The 17,221-nt window shown below is 35.6% G+C and overlaps 1 protein-coding gene across 2 annotated transcripts in view; it reads left to right on the plus strand.

Annotated features, from left to right (window-relative positions):
• The window catches only part of PAX5 (paired box 5), a 328,377-nt gene that overhangs the window by 99,399 nt on the left and 211,757 nt on the right, over window positions 1-17,221 (plus strand). For both annotated transcript variants that reach the window (XM_031937170.1, XM_031937166.1), the window contains exon 6: window positions 7,215-7,390. In XM_031937170.1, coding sequence (XP_031793030.1) covers window positions 7,215-7,390 — 176 coding nt within the window. The remainder of the gene's footprint in view (window positions 1-7,214; window positions 7,391-17,221) is intronic.

Raw genomic sequence — 17,221 nt, forward strand, 5'->3', positions numbered from 1 at the left:
TGAAATCTGTACAGCAGTTATAACAGGCTGGAGAATTGGGGCTAGAAATGCCAGTGATTGAATTCATATTTCAGTGTGATAAACTACTCTTGAGAGTCAAAAAAAAAAGAGAGAATAGTTTTGGATTGTAGGTTTACCCTAGTCAAACTGTTATCATCATCATCATCATCATCATCATCATCATCATCATCATCACCACTACCATCTTTGGTCAGCATCATCACATCAATCATCTCCATCATCATCATGATGGACTCACTGGAGAGATAACATCATGTAATGGAAGAAAATCTTGGATTTAAGTCCTTCCTTTGCTAATATAAGAATTATGTGTCTCTGGACAAGTTACTTAATCTCAAAAAGTCCCTGGAAACTTTTGAGTAAAAAAAGAACATTTATTAAGAGCCTACTATGTGTCAGACACTCTGCTAAACACTTTATAAATACTGTTTCTTTTGATCTTCACAACAACTCTAGAAGGTAGGTGATATTATTACCCCCATTTTACAGATGAGGAAATTGAGGAAGTCAGACATTAAGTGACTTGTGTGGGGTCACATAATTAATAAGGCAAGATTTGAACTCAAGTCTAACTGACTCTTTCCCATTTTTAGAATATATGAAAAGTAAGCTCCAAAACTATTAGAAATAGTTTTGGAACAAGCAGATATTGCTTCATTGAATGAAGTTGACAACAGGTATAAAGCTTTGAATTTGTTGAATATAACTAAAGTTATAAATATAACTCCCATCTTTCCTTGAGTATATGAAATGCTCAAAAAAAAAATCACAAGATCTGGGCATGGTTTCATTGACAGAGAATCATTAAGCAGAAAGCTATTTTATGCAGATTTGTTTGTGGAAATATAGTGGTTTATCAATCAATTAAAAGTGTTTGTTAAACATCTTCTATATGCCAGACATTTTGTTAGGATCAAGGGATATAAGGATAAAAAAATAAAACAATTCCTACCTACAGGGAGTTTACATTTTTAATGGGAGAGCACATTATATACACATAGACACTATATATGTATATGTACATATATACACATTTATAGCATAAACAAATGTTTAATAAGTACAGACACTTTGAAAAGGAAGACATTACCAGTTGGGAAGAATCAGGAAAGGCTTCATACAGAAAGTGGTACTTAAGTTGCTTTTTAAAAAATTTGTTTTGGTGAGGTGATTGGGGTTAATTGATCTGCCTAGGATCATACAGCTAGTAAGTGTTAAATGACTTAGGTTATATTTGAACTCAGATCCTCCTGACACAGGGCTGGTGCTCTATCACTGTGCCATGTAGCTGCCCCCTTAAGTTGCATTTAAAGAGAAGAGGGATACTCTTCCCTTTAAAAAAGGAGAGAGAGTACATTTTTAAGCATGGGGATAGTCAGCAAAAAGGTGCATAAACTAGAGATGGTCTAAGTGAGGAATAGAGAGAAGGATAGTTTGAGTGAATTACAAAATGCAGGAGGGTGAATAATGTCCAGTGACACTGAAACAATTAAGTTAGGGTCAGGTCATACATAGATTTAAAAGCTAGAGAGAGTAGTTCCTATTTGATTGTAGAGGTAATAGGAAGCCAGTGGAGTTGGGTGAATAGGGGAATCATTTAATCAGATCTGTAGAGGTAATAGGAAATCAGTGGAGTTGAGTGAATAGGGGAATCATTTAATCAGATTTGCAGAGGTAATAGAAAGCCACTGGAATTGGGTAAATAGGGGAATCATTTGATCAGATCTGTATTTTAGGAAAAATTTCCATTTTCTTTCATATGCTTCAAGGATTCTATGATTTTGTCATTGTGGACAATCCTTCTACCAACCCAAATTGAATTATCTGGGATTTAGGAGATAATTTTATGAATTAATACAGTCCCCCAAATATATCACTGGTGGAAATAGGGGAACAATATTCTGCTTATGAGTTTTTCTGGATCACAGATGCAGTTCACTTTTGCAAGTCTTTCTATCATAGCGGGTTATGTTCTCACAGCTTATGTTCTCCTGGCATAATTTTGGTCAACACATGGTTACCTGCCCACTGTGAAGAGGTAGATGGTAGAAAAATTATTTAATAAAGGGTATTTAAAATATGCATAATGATATCAAAAAACAACAAAAATCCATGCAAAATATTAAAAATGAATCCGCTGAACTCTAAAGAAAACTCAAGGTATATGATATTTTTAGATACCCAAGAGAGATCTTTCTCTTGGCAAATATAAATCTAAGATTACTTTCCTTGTCACATCTCTAAACAAGCTTTGTGCAAAGCTTTAGCTTCAAAACCAAGCTGTGAATAACGTTTAGTTAAACTTGAAATCTAAAGCTGGTATTGCTTTGCTCCATAAACAGGGTCTCTCTGCCCTTTTGCTACCATGAAGCCAGTTACCAGAATTTTAATTTTATAAGCTATGGTTGACTAAACCCAGCACCAGGTCTATTACATATTATTTGATTTGGAATAGAAGAGAGATTTAAAGATACCCTGTTCCTTCAGTACCTTTGTACTTATGTACATGTCTACACATAGATTTTAACATGCCATTCAGACTACAAGTTCAGCTTTTGTTCCTTGGAATAAAATTGACTACAATATTTCATGTAGCTTTACACTAAATTCCTTAGCTAAGTCAGAGAATGCTTTTTTGGGGCAAATTACAAGACAAAAATCAAGAAGCTAAAGTTAATACCTTAAAAGGTGAAGAGTTTTTCTCACTCATATTCCTTCATTTAAATGTCCAATGACGGAAATTAAGACTGTTACATAGTAATTCAACTGATTTGAGCAAACATTTATTAATAATACAATATGCACAGAGGGCAGTTTGGACAGTAGGTAGAAAGCTGGCCTTGGAGTCACAGATTATTGATGTCAGGACCTGCCCTTGATATTAATTGGTTGGTAACCATGGGCAAGTCATTGAATTTTTCTGTGCTTCAGACAACCCCCTAAAATGGTGACTCACCTTCACTGATCTCTATCAATGAAGAATTTTTTATCACATGAATGAAATAATGGACCTGTACCAAAAAAAAATGTGCATAGTACTGTGCTAAGTTGGGGGAGATATGTAGAAAATTAAGAATGAATTTTGGAATTGAATTATAGTGGGACAAGCACTGGCTATGGAATCTGGGGATCCGAGTTAGAATCCTGACTGCCACTTTTTACCTGTGTAATGTTGGGCAAGTGACTTTAGCTCTCTAATTCTCAATTATCCCTCATCTTTAAAATAAGGGTACTGGACTAGATAATTTCTAAGATCTTTTCTATCTCTAAATTTATAATTATGCTTTCATGTAGCTTAGACTGTAGTAGGATGGCTCTTGACACCTCTTATATGAGGCTATTTCCTTATACCCCTACTTGTTAGTCCTTTCTCAATCCTTCAAATTACTTTGTAATTTCAAAATATTTTTAAAAATTATGTATCTCTCCAAATATATACATGCATGTATGTATGTATATGTGTGTTTGTGTGTGTATGTGTGCACATAAAAGCCCCCCCCAATAGAATGTAAACTTCTTGAGTGTTGGGACTAATTGTTTTTTAGTAGATGCCCAGTAACTAGTGCAGTGTCTTGCTCTTAGTTGCTGCTAGATAAATGTTTGTTTATTTGAATTGGAAAAAGAACATAGTATTTCTTTTTTCTTTCTCTCTTTTTCTCTCTCATTTTTTTCTCTCTCTATACCCACCCCTATATCCATATTTGTATCCAAATCTACAATTAATCTATAATTATATGTTGCCTACTTTTACATCCATATGTACATATTTATCTATATTTATGCAATACAATCCATTTATATTTAAATATTTCTATATATCTTATCTATATCTGTATCCATGTTATTGTTGTTGAGTGATTTTCAATCATGTCTGACTCTTCATGACTCCATCTGGGGTTTTCTTGGAAGAGCTATTGGAGTGATTTGCTATTTCCTTCTCTAATTCATTTTTTAGATGAGGAAACTGATGCAAATGGGGTTAGATTAGTAGCCCAAGGTAGTAAGTATCTGAGGCCAAAGTTGAATTCATGGAGATGAGTTTTCCTTACTCCAGACCTGGCACTCTATCTACTGAGCCACCTAACTCTACCCATACTTGACAGTTAGATGGCACAATGGATGGAAAATACACATACATATAGATACAAATCTATATCTACATCTGTATCTATAGACATGGTTCTGTATACATATATCTGTTTATATCTATAGCTGTATATATTCATTTATATTATACCTAAATATCTATATCTATATGTCTTGTCAACATCTATATCATTATCTATGTACAATCTATATCTATATCCACATCTATGTTAATATCTATATTAACATATGGATACATCTTATAGATCCTATTTTTTTAAGTATATGATTTATCTATACCTATATGTCTGTATTTAAATCCATACCAACAATTATAATACAAAATAGAACCTTATGAGTTTACAGCGAAATTACAAACAATGCACTGACACTGGGATCAGGAAAAATGATTTTGGGCAGGAAGTACAAGAATCAGGGAATAGGAAAGATTGAGGATGAAGCATTTGAGTTGGGTCATGAAAGGTGATTAAACTTTCAGAATAAAAGTAATTATTGCAAATAACTCAGGCATATTTGGTTAGGGTTTTTAAGCTGTTGTATGCCCCTAAAACTTTTCTGAGGTTATATAGTCAAGGACAGAATATGATAAGTTCCATATATGCTAAATTACATTATTTATGGCTTATTTGCTTGCACCAATTCATCATGTTGAAACTCACTTTTAACTTAAAATTCCCTCTTAGCAATCACTGACATGTTTCTAGGCTCTGCCAAATGAAGAAAATTGTGAAATGGTCCTGAAAAACATATCCTGATGTGGAAGAACTGAAGCTTCGGTTACTGTTATTATGATGTGCACAAAGCTTTTATAAATGTGCAAACACCATAACTGTCTTCATTCATAGATGACTAAAATCAGCAAAATGCTGGAAGTTATTCTTGAGCCATGGCTCATTCATTGATGGGATGAGACTAATTTCTTCAAAGAAACAGACCATTTGTCTTTTGAAGGTGGAATACTCTGAGTTTGATGGGAAAGAGAAATACATGGAGTAGAGAGGCACTTTGCTGAACCATTGCTGAGAATATGAACAACCAAGAGATAGACAGGGCCATTGGACATGTTCTTGGGCTTCTTGGGCCTATCTAGGTTAAAGATTCTAAACTGAGATTCTAATATCTAGGGATATGGCTAGAAAATCACGTGACTTATTTTAAATATACTTTCTAGAACTTATCCAATTGAATGTTGTCTCTTTCAAAACTGTTCCTCTAGGTGACTACACATTTGTGTTAAATCACGTTGCCATTGTTGAGAATAATTTTGAAATGACCATCAGAATAATTACACATGTTCTAATGTCATTTGACTTAATTTTTTGATATCAGTCAAAAATTTTTTAAAGTCTAATGAGTAAGATGGTGAAGCTTGGAAACTTTTTTTTAAGCTAAAAAAGGTATGAGTATGAAGTCATGAGAATTATTTTCTTGCTGTGACTTCTTATTTGCTCCTAAAGGCAATTCCAAAATGTAGTCTCCAGAAATGTTTTGGAGAAAGTCAGTGTTACTGCTCATGTAGTGTTATAGTACAAGTTATAAGAAACATCTGATCTGCTGATAACATCCTTGTCATTCTTGTTTTCTTACATTTATCTTTTTGTAGATAAATGATGGAAATACAAATAAATTGCTATTCTTTTTGTCTTCCACATCATATTTGGAATAATTTAACATTTAACATTTTCATGATTATGGGAAGAATTTCTCAGAAATGCTAGTGTTGGAACTTTTTTCCTCAATGTATATTGCAAATGTCTCTCCATTTCTCTCTTCATCTCTTTGTCTCTGTCTCTCTGTCTTGTATCTCTCTTTCTCTGTCTCTATCTCTCTTTGTCTCTCTGTCTCTCTCTGTCTCTGTCTCTCTCTCTGTCTCTGTCTCTCTTCTCCCTCCTCATACACATTGCATTGTCAGTAGAATGTAAATTCCTTGAGGATAGAGACATTTCATTTTTTGTCTTTTTGTTCTTAAAACAAAACAATATTTAATAAATGCTTTCTCCTTCCAATTGAATTCTTCAGTATATCCTAGGATTTTCTGAAGGTCTTACCTAGGATTATCTTACATGTCAGAGTCAGGATTTGAAATCAAGTCTTCCTGAATCTAAGCACAATCACTATCTTCACAATGCTGTGCTACCCCTGACATTTGCAGGTTAATATTTACAGCTCTCTTTTTATAATGATTTATAGCTTAAAAACCAGTTTGTTTCATATGTATCCCTAACTCCTCTTAATTCCAGTGTTTTTTCTCTTTTATTTCCTAAAATAACTTGCTTTGTATATATTTATTTTCATGTTGTCTCCTCCATTAGATTGGAAGCTCCTTGAGAGCAGACAGGTATCCCCAGTGCTTAGCAAAAATGTCTTGTTCATAGTAGACACTTAATAAATATTTTGAATTGAATTGAAAGAAGTTAGTATTGCAAATATTGGCTGCTTTATTTTTACAAATGAAGAAACTAAAACTCAGAGAAGTTAAGGGACAATCAACATCATAGAATGAGTGTTGAATATTCATTGGAAATAGTTTGTGACTGTAGTGGTTGCACTATTTATACTATATCACAATCTTTAGCATTTGTTCTCCTTTTAAAACCTTAGAAATTACTTCTCAATTAGAAAGTGTAAGAATATGATTTGTATAGATAGATAGTTGTTTTGTTTTGTTTTGTTTTTTTTTTCTGAGGCAATTGGGGTTAAGTGACTTGCCCAGGATCACACAGCTAGAAAGTGTTAAGTGTCTGAGGCCGGATTTGAATTCAGGTCCTCCTGACTTCAGAGCTGGTATTGTATCCACTGTATCATCTAACTGCCTCAACATTCTTTAATTTTATGTTGTTAAGTTGTTACAGTGATGTAGATGGCGTAAGAATCAGAAGTCTCAGGTTCTAGTCCAGATTCTGTCATGAAGAACTTGGTCAAATGATTTTAACTTTTCTGGGACTTAGTTTTTTCCTTTGTAAAATGAATAATTCAATCTAAATGATCTCTAGGGTTGTTCTAATATTTTATGTTTTTAATATATCCTGCTTTGGGCACTTATGGCATCTATTTAGCCTTTTGTTTATTTTTTTCCCCCTTCAAAGGTATTCAGGAGTCTCCAGTACCAAATGGCCATTCCCTCCCAGGCAGAGATTTTCTTCGGAAACAGATGCGGGGAGACCTTTTTACCCAGCAACAATTAGAAGTATTGGATCGAGTCTTTGAGAGACAACATTATTCTGACATATTTACAACCACTGAACCCATCAAACCAGAACAGGTACTATTATTAATTCTCGTGGAACTCCTTGTGCATTTTTATTATTTTAAAATGTATATATATTCTCTACTGGTTGCTTTTTTTTTTTTTTTACTTTGGGAAGTGTCAAGAAATTACTATTTAAGTTCTCATTAGTAGAAGATGGGGGAAAATCTCTGAAAAGTGTTTTCTTTCTCAAAAAAATAATGTTCATAAAAAAGGAAAATCATTGTTTGTGGGGCAAACTCTCTACTTCCATGTGCTGAAGTAGAAAAATTCCTCAGGATTTGAGATTTTGGCTCTACTGCTTTCCCTCTGTTTCCAATGCTAGTGAAAGCAAGTGACTGATTTTGCTTCTTGAATTCTCTTGGGATATTTGTTGAGTAGGCTCTGTGTTCCTGGAGATGAGGAGGTAAAGCTATCTTGGGCAGTTATGGTATGGCCAATTAATTTATTTTATATGCCACATAAGCATCAGAATCCAGAAGTTCAGTTTCTCAGACCCTTTCTCGGATTTGTTACAGAAGGTTCAAGTGAAAGAGTTAATCCTTTTTCTGAGAACACTAGAAGGGTATTAAGCCAAGCTCATCTCATTAGTTAAGCAAAAAGACCTTTTTGAGTGTTGTTTTTCACAAGAGTGGCCTGAAGAAGTGGATAAGAATAGGAATGTAAAGATGCTTTTGGTTTACTTGAGAGGATATGTAGGGTTTGGGAAGTGATAAGGAGCATATTTGCTTATTAGAGGAGAACTACTGATAGATATATAGTAATCCCTAACATTTGTAACATTTCATAGTTTTCAAAGTGTTTCTATATCCAGTATCTCCTTTGATATTCACAATAACCTGCAAAGCTTCAGTCAGTAAGTAAACATTTGTTAAATACCTACTATGTACTGGTACTATATACTGAAGATACAAAGAAAGGGGAAAAAAACAGTTTTGGTTCTCAAGAAGCTCACAATGCAATGGGGGAGCCAACCTTTGAACAACTATGTACAAATAAGATATAGAAAAAATAAACTGAAAGTGTTCAGCATAGGGAAGCCACCAATGTGAAGTGGTATTGGGAAAAGGCTTCGTGTAGGAACATGAAGGTATGGATCTGTGGAAGCCAGTAAGTAGAGATGAGTAAGAAAAGAATTTCTGGCATAGAGGATAGCCAGTGAAAATATCCAGAGTCAGAGGATGTTTTATTGAAATAATAAGTCCAATATCTTCATGTCACAGAAAATGTAGAGAAGAGTTAAGATATGAGAATACTAGAAAGCTAGGAGGGAGCCAGGTGACAAGAGGTATTGAATATCACACAAAGGATTTTTGAGTTAATCCTCAGGTGACCGGAATTGAATTAATGAAATGGAAGAGAGTGATATGGGCTGACTACAAATTTAGGGAGATCACTTTGACAGCTGCATGGAGGATGGAGTACAGTGGAGAAAGACTTGGGGTAGGCAGACCAACCAGTAGGCTATTACAATAGTCCAGGCATGAGATGGTGAGGTCTGTATCAAGGAGAAGGGGCAGATCAGCAGTTATCTTCCTGTTCAGAGATGAGAAAGATGGGACTCAAGTGGGTTATTAAATTGCTTAACAAAAGTCATATGACTAGTTAGCTCCATGACTGGGGCTAGATCTGAGGTCTTCAAGCTCTAGCATAATACAGTTCCCATCCCTCTATTCTATGTATCTCATATTGAATAATGATAGCAGTACCACATACTTGGCTAATGTTTATCTTTTTTATAGTGCTTTAATTTCTATTGTTGCCTGCTTATTTCTAATCAGAGTTCACAAAAAAAACAATTAGAAAAAAGTCATCTAGTAAAATCAAATAGATGTTAAAAATAGGAACACAAATGACAAACATTATAGAACCTGGTTCAGAGTAAAAAAAGAAACTAATAACAATGAAGTCTCTGACCTACATATTTCTAGGATCATGACATGTAGTGGCTCCCTCCACTGTGCTGATTACAGTTTCTCCTAGTCTTAGGAAATAATTTCTCAAGTTGCTTTGGCTGAAAATATTCATCATAGGTGACCTATACATATATCTATTTCCAAAATTTTATAACACTTTACATATAACCCTCTTGTGGCAAGCTTGTCCTAGGCTGGTTTTGAGACATATATGGTTACCAGATCTGTGTCTGAAGTCTTTCCATCTTGGTAGTATCTGCTGGAGTTGGAATTTTGAGTTTTATTAGTATATAGCCTTTGAGGATGTAGGGTTACTTCCATACCATGAACAATGACTTTGCACCTTAGTAGAGGAAGCAAGAGCTATAAGAAATGAAATAAGACAGGAAACTATAATAGTGCCACTGATACAACACACTAAGTGCAGAGAAGAGTCACTTCAGTGAAATAACAATTTCAACAGGTAAGATGACTATTGTGAAACCTGAATAATCTATACGTGGAATTTAACAATAATCCATACATACATATCATAAGTTCTCAGGAAATAGCTTCAATTTTTTTCACCTAAAGACTATTTCCTTAAGGAAAAGTTATCATTTTGTTCAAATTAAAGGTTTATCAGTAGTAAGTCATGTATTTTGTTCTAAGTATTCCCATCTTTCCTTTTGGTTCTCATATCTGTTGGGTAATTCTAGTGTTTGACCAAAAGTAGATCTTAGATTGTTCTGCACTTCTGACTTCCCTTGCATGATTTTCAGAATTGAATTTCTGGCTTTAATCCCATTGCAATTTAGAGAGCAAGAAGAGGAGTGATGTCTATCATTCCTAATTTTGATGAGGATAGTGATTTTAATATATTTCACTAGGGAAACAGCCTTTCACAATGCAATAACTATCTTGAACTTCTAGAGAGCTTTGCTTCATTAGTCTAATAGTATCATACAGCTCCTAAGTGTCTGAGACAGGATTTAAACTCTTGTCTTCCTGTCTCTTAAACCAGAACCTATCCACCAGGTGACCTAGCTGCCCCCAGCTTTTAGCTTCAAATCTGTTGCATTTTCATATATGACTATATGATCTGTGAAAAATGTACCTTCAGGAGTCAAAAAAAATTATCAGATTTGTTAGAGAATAGGTATCCTAGAATTTAGGAGGAAAAAAATGAAGCCCAATAACTTCATTTTCAAGATGAAAAAACTGAGATCTAGAGGGGAAATGTCAGAGCCATCACAGAGTGTAGTTGGAGCTTTGACCCAGGTCACCAATGTGAGGAAAATGATACATTCTTGGGCAACCAAGACTCAGTTTAAAGTTAGGCTTCCATTGACCTCTGCCTCCCCAGTAAGGGTATGGGCTAAGTTTTAAAATAATAATAACAGTTAGCATTTACTTAGCCCTTTTAAGATTTGCAAAGTGTTTTAGAAATGGGGAAAGAAAGGGGAAGGGAAAAATCATTTATTAAGCATCTACTGTGTACTAGGCACTGATAGGTGCTTTATGGATATTATTTCATTTTATCTTCCCAACAATTCCATGAGATAGATGCTATTATTATTCTCATTTTATAGATGAGGAAACTGAGGTAGATGAAGTTAAGTGACTTGCCCAGTTAATAAATGTCTGAGGTTGGATTTGAACTCAAGTCTTCTTAATTCTTATTCTAGTATATAGAGTTGCCTACAGTAGTGGTGTCAAACATGCCCTTCCTAAGACTAACCAGATTAAAATATTCTTGAGAAATATTTTATCAATTCTTTTTGACCCCATTTGTTGTTTGTCCTTTGTTCTCAAAGAGGACCATGACATTGAGGTGATCATTTTATAGATGAGGAAACTGTGGTAAACAGGAGTAAGTTACTTGCCCAGGATCAGACAGCCAGAAAGTGTCTGAGATCAGATTTGAACTCAGTAACATGTAAGCTCAGCCCTGTGCCAACTAGCTGCCCCAAGATATAATACAACATAAATAATATTAATTTGTGGTTTTCTAAGTTGATCTACTGCTCATCCATTTCTGTCTGAGGTTGATACTACTGATCTATAGGTGAGATGTTCCTTCTCCTGAATCTACTTCTTTTCAAATTAATTCTATTTTCCCCCTCCCAATTCAGCTGAACTTGTCCCATACACCAGAATTCCTGGTTAGGGTTCTGGGGAAGTGACTTGTCCAAGACACAGGGAATCCAACTTCAAATTTTGCCTTCTTTCCACGCTTCCTTCCTTGAGCTAAGTAGATGCTTAGTAATCAGTTTGATCACCCTTGAAGACATTATACTTTGTGAAGGTTTCTCCAGTGTCCTCCCCAATGAGGCACATGGTCCTGATGAACCAGCCTGATTTTGATGGTCAGGCCCAAAGCTTGGGTCTGAGCCTGAACTCTAAACAGCACAATGACTGACTCAGCGTTTTTTCAGTTAATCTGATTCACCTTCTTGTAATGTGCAGTAATTAGGAGGGATGAAAGGTGAGGAGGGGCTAGAGAATCACTGTGTGCACATGGGCACTGGACTATGAATGACATACCCTTGTTTCCTGCTAGGCAATAACTTTTGACAAATGATGGCTTTGACAATATGGCTGTATTATTTGAAGGGGAAAAGATATTCAAGGGTATTCAAGGGGAGTCTGACTAGCAATTAATCCTATTGAATCTTGAAAGATGGATATTCAGAAGTGGCAATTATTTGTAAGTACCATATCTGCCTGATGGGTCAAAAAGGGATGTATGTATGCTTGTAGGCATTCATGCTTGTATCTTCTGTTGTTGTTCAGCTATGTCTGACTCTCTGTGACCCAATTTTGGGTTTTCTTGGCAGAGACACTGGAATGGTTTGCCATTTCCTTCTCCAGTTTATTTTACAGAGGAGGAAACTGAGGCAAACAGGGTTAAATGACTTGCCCAGAGCCAGTCATAGTGCTAGTGCTTTTCTCCCTTCCTTCCCCTCACCCTCTTCCCTAGACTTCAGTAATCTAATATATATTAAAGACATGCAATTCTTCTATATACATATTTCCACAATTATCATGCTACACAAGAAAAATCAGATCAAAAAGGAAAAAAAATGAGAAAGAAAACAAAATGCAAGCAAACAACAACAAAAAGAGTGAAAATGCCATATTGTGGATCACTCTCAGTTCCCACAGTCCTCTCTCCAAGTGCAGATTGCTCTTTCCATCACAAGACCATGGGATTGGACTGAAGCAAATGTTTGAGGTCACATTTGTACTTAGAAAGATGAATCAGGCTGACCCTAGGCCCAGCACTCTGTGCAATATATTGCCACATGCCTTTATGTATCAGTCTACTGGAATGGACCTGTAAAGTGTACTTCTTGTGTAGAAACTCTATCTTGTGATTTATGTGTAACCTCATAGGATCCTAGAACTTAAATCTGGATGGGACCTCACAGAACATCTTGTCCAGATCCCTAATTTTACAGATGAGGAAACTGAAGCTCAGAGAAATGATTAAATTTTACGTGATTGCCCATTACATGGGTAGTAAGTGGCAGATTTGGAATTCTTACTTGGGTCCAAGAGTTGCCTAGGACACTGAGAGCTTAAGTAACTTACTTGCCCCTAGTCACACAACTAGTATGTTCAGGGATATTGTGAAGCTTTTGCAAACCATAAACCTCTATATTAATGATATTTATTATTATCATTATCATCCTACAAACACTAGTTCTCTAGTCTGATGATGACTTCATTTACTGAATTTCTATTGAGCTCAAGCAATGTTTATAGGGCAATCCAGGGGTGTGCGGGTGAAATGTTTAACAACTGGGTTCTTTGGAATATATACACACACTTTCAAGTTTAATCTGCATTATTAACAGTTTCTTGAGTCTAGACAATGAATGAAACAATAAACCATTCCTGATTTTGTAACTCCAGTTAGAACTAATTTTAGCACCCTCTGAATATGTGTCAGAAGGTGACTTGAACTCTGAACTTTCTGCCTCCAAGACTTAATCCATTATGCTGCGAAAGGGAGAGAAGTATGGATAACTGTCGAACTGTCAATATGATATCTTTTGTGATGAATGACACAATTTTTTGACTGTGTCTGCAACAAAATGAGAGAGAGAAAAAACCATTTGGGATATGATTTGCTTTATTGCTCACCCTTTTTCCTTCCAAATTTCTTGGCTGTTTGACTGAATTAACCACTGGTTTGGATGCTTGCTGAAATTGCATGACATCTAAGAATACTCCTGGTCTCTATGAATCCCAAGCAGTCATATCCAAATACACACACACACACACACACACACACACACACACACACACTCCTTACTCTATCAGAAATAAGAACTAAAATAAGATAATTCAGCCTCATATTTGTTCATTGCTTCTTTGTTATCATTATCACATTTCCATTACATCCAATATACAGTTCTGGCTTCTGAACATTAACTTGTGGGTTTGGATCTATATGTTCTGAGAACAAAAGAGAAATAACTGAATGGGACATATGAGGATGCATGAGGTGTGAGTTAATGGAGACATATTCTCAAGGAAATTAAATATTTCCTTTAAAATATTATTGAAAAAGCAATTCCTTTTTTTCTCTGTTTGAAGTAGGTAAAAATAACCTTGGAGGAGGATACTTTTTTTAAAAGAGAGCTGTTGTGGTTATTACTATTATCTTCTTGTTTTTTTAAACAGCAGAATCTATTTGAGCAAAACTCCCTTTGATTCTGTCTGTAGTTTTATTGGTGGAAGCAAAAAAAACCTCCTAAATCCAGCCCAAGAAAGCCCATCAACAGAGAAAATCCTTCCCATATTTACTCTCAGTAGACTATTAAACAACACCAGGCGATTAATTTGGCTTTTGAGTCTTCTCTAAAGCCCATAAAAGCGCACAGTTGTCAAATGGAGTTCATTTTAATTTCCTTTCAATCACAGTAAATTATTCAGGTGATAAATCAGCTGGGGCAGCCTCCTGGCTGTAATAGAAACCCTAATTCCTGGCTAATTATCCAGCCCATTGCTGCCAACAGATCAATACCACCACAAAATGGAAAGGGCTAAGGGCCTGCAATTGGGCAGGGAGACAGAAAGACAGCTGGGAATAGTAACATGTAGATGACCTCCCTTGAAGTTCAAAGGTCATAGGAGGTTAAACTGGGAGAAGGCTTGTGCCCCTTTGGAGGAAAGGGAAAAAAAAAAGGAAAAGCTTCCTACTTTCCTAAGATAATTTTAAAAAATTGTAGTATTTTCTCCAGGTGAGTTGAGCATCACAGCATGTCAAATTCCAGCATCATGTCCTTCTGTATTCTTTCTATATACAGTGGAGGGGCTATTCCCAGCACAGAAGATAACTCAGTTGTGCTTCTTAATTTCCTTCTAGGACAAAAGTGAAAGAACAGTACTAATCTGGATAGGACAAAACCTTGAAGCTTGGTTCAATTCAATTTCAGTGCACCAAATATTTATTAAATACTATTCAGTCTTGGAGTAGGGTTTATGTGTAGGGGGGATAGATGGGAAGAATGAATCGACAGAAGTATCGATTTTGAACTAGGATCCCTTGGTCTTAATCTTTCCTCTTACACTGGCTAGCTCTGTGATTCTGAACAAAGTTCCTAACTTTGTCAAGACTCATTTTCCTCATCTGGAAAATGGAAACAATAAGAACTGTAGTTCCTGCCCCACAGGGTTATTGTGAAGTTTATACTTTGAAAACTTCAAATAAATAATAGGCAGGTTTTATTTTAGATGCTGTAGGAGACCTGGGAATATATTCTAACGGGGGCAATGTCCTTCATTCTCTAAAAAGATAAAAAAATGACATCATCATGTTGGAGTCAAGGTGTGGGGTGGCCAATAAAGTATGACTGATCGATCAGACCAATATGAGGCTGGAAGGCTCTATCACAGGTAGAATATAGGGAGAAGGTGCTGATGAATCGATATACACACACATAATATATATAGATATTACTTTCAATAGTATTTTTCCAATTACATGTAAAGATAGTTTACAACATTTATTTTTGTAAGATTTTTGAAGTCCAATTTTTTTCTCTATTTTACCTCCCCCCAGCCCAAGACAGCAAGCAGTCTGATATAGGTTTTATTTATACAATCATCTTAAATATATTTCCATGTTAGTCTTGTTACAAAACAAACAAACAAAAACGGTGAAAATAGTGTGCTTTGATTCACATTTAACCTTCATAGTTCTCTCTATGGCATTTTCCATCTTAAGTCTACTGGAATTGCCTCAAATCACCACATTGTTGAAAATAGCTAAGCCCATCACAGCTAAGTATCACATAGTCTTGTTGTTACTGTGTACAATGTTCTCCTGCTTCTGCTTACTTCACTTAGCATCAATTCATGTAAATCTTTCCAAGCTTTTCTGAAATCAGCCTTTTTGTATACTATTTTGGAAAATTTAAAGCACTATAAATGCTATATTATTTGGAAAAATATATTAAATGTTAAAGAGATGTAGGCAGAGTTATGAGAGATTTGAGGAGGGGAAAGGCTACTTTTAGTTGTAAGAGGGAGGAAACATCAAAAAATGGTTTAAAGATCTTGAAGAAAGGCAGTATAGAGCTTTTGTTCAAACTTGGTTTGTGTTCAAATCCTACCTTTGACACTTACTTCTTGGGGATTTTAATCAATTCATTTAACTAATTTGGACTTCTGTCCACTCTATCCATGACATCATCTAGTTACCCCTAGAAAACCATACATGTTTACTTATTTCTTTTTATTATCACATCAATACTTTAAAATCAATTAGGAACTGCATTTTAATCTGCTCCAGGCCATACTTGGGAGTGTTGTTAACCAGTTGTCCCCACTGGATAGCATGTTTGGTACAACACTCCCAAGTGTGGCCTGAACCAGATTTAGAACCCTGAAAATTTAAATAAGAGTTCAATGACTTAATCAGGTTCACATAATAAGGTTGTCAGAGATGGGACTTAAACACAAACCTTCCTGGCTTTGAGGCCTTTTTTTCACTTTACTCTTCCATACTGTCATAATGGTAATAACTTGCTAATATTAATAGCTCTTAGATTTAAATGGTGGCTGTGGTTTTGAAGGCAAGGAATCAGAAGTTATTATGAAGGGATTTTTGTCTGTGATTCTAAATTTGGATGCTAAAAATATTTATAAACCATTAACATTTTGCCTCTGTTGTTTCTTCTCCAGTCATCATTTCTAAGTTTGCAAAAGCTCACCTCAGTCAGGTGAAATTGTTACCTTTTGTTCTTGGATTTCTTGAGTCTCTAGATGTGTCCCCTCCTTTCTGGTGAGCACTCAAGTTCATTAGCTGTGGACCCAACTTCCAGACTTTGGGGGCTTGTAGCTCGCAAGTGGGGAACAACATTTCTTGACAGGACTAGAATGTGTAGTCCAATTATTTTTAGAGCTCTTGGAAACAGTGCAGTAATGTTATCATGGCTCAGTAGGAGTCAATAATTTCAGCCGTCATTGTCTCAAATGAACAAAATGACTTTTGGTCGATACCAGCCAGCCACAAAAATAACTTGTGATCTTTACTGTAGCAAAGTACACTGGGCATTATTTATACATGGTCTGGTATAACAGGGCATTTAGTGTTTAATCCTCATTGCTTAAATTAGTAACTGAAGGATCTGTACTAGTAATTCTGTCCTCCAAGGGAAACATCCTTGTCATATAGTGTGTGTGTTATTGCAGAATCATGCTGGTATAAATAGAAAGAGTAGTAGTCTTAGAGTTGGGAAAATCTGGGTTCCATTCCATTCCTCAGACACATATTGGCTGTATGACCTTGGGTTAGTTTCTTAGTCCTTGTCCCACTGGCTCAGCACAGTCTGGACTGCCCACCATATTGTTTTGATAGTCCAAGGTCTCATCAGACAGATTAGAACCCATGTGGAGCTCATTCATGCAGAAAGCAGGCTGTTCACATTATTTC

This window comes from Sarcophilus harrisii, chromosome 1 (genome assembly GCF_902635505.1).
Source record: "Sarcophilus harrisii chromosome 1, mSarHar1.11, whole genome shotgun sequence".
NCBI lineage: Eukaryota > Metazoa > Chordata > Mammalia > Dasyuromorphia > Dasyuridae > Sarcophilus > Sarcophilus harrisii.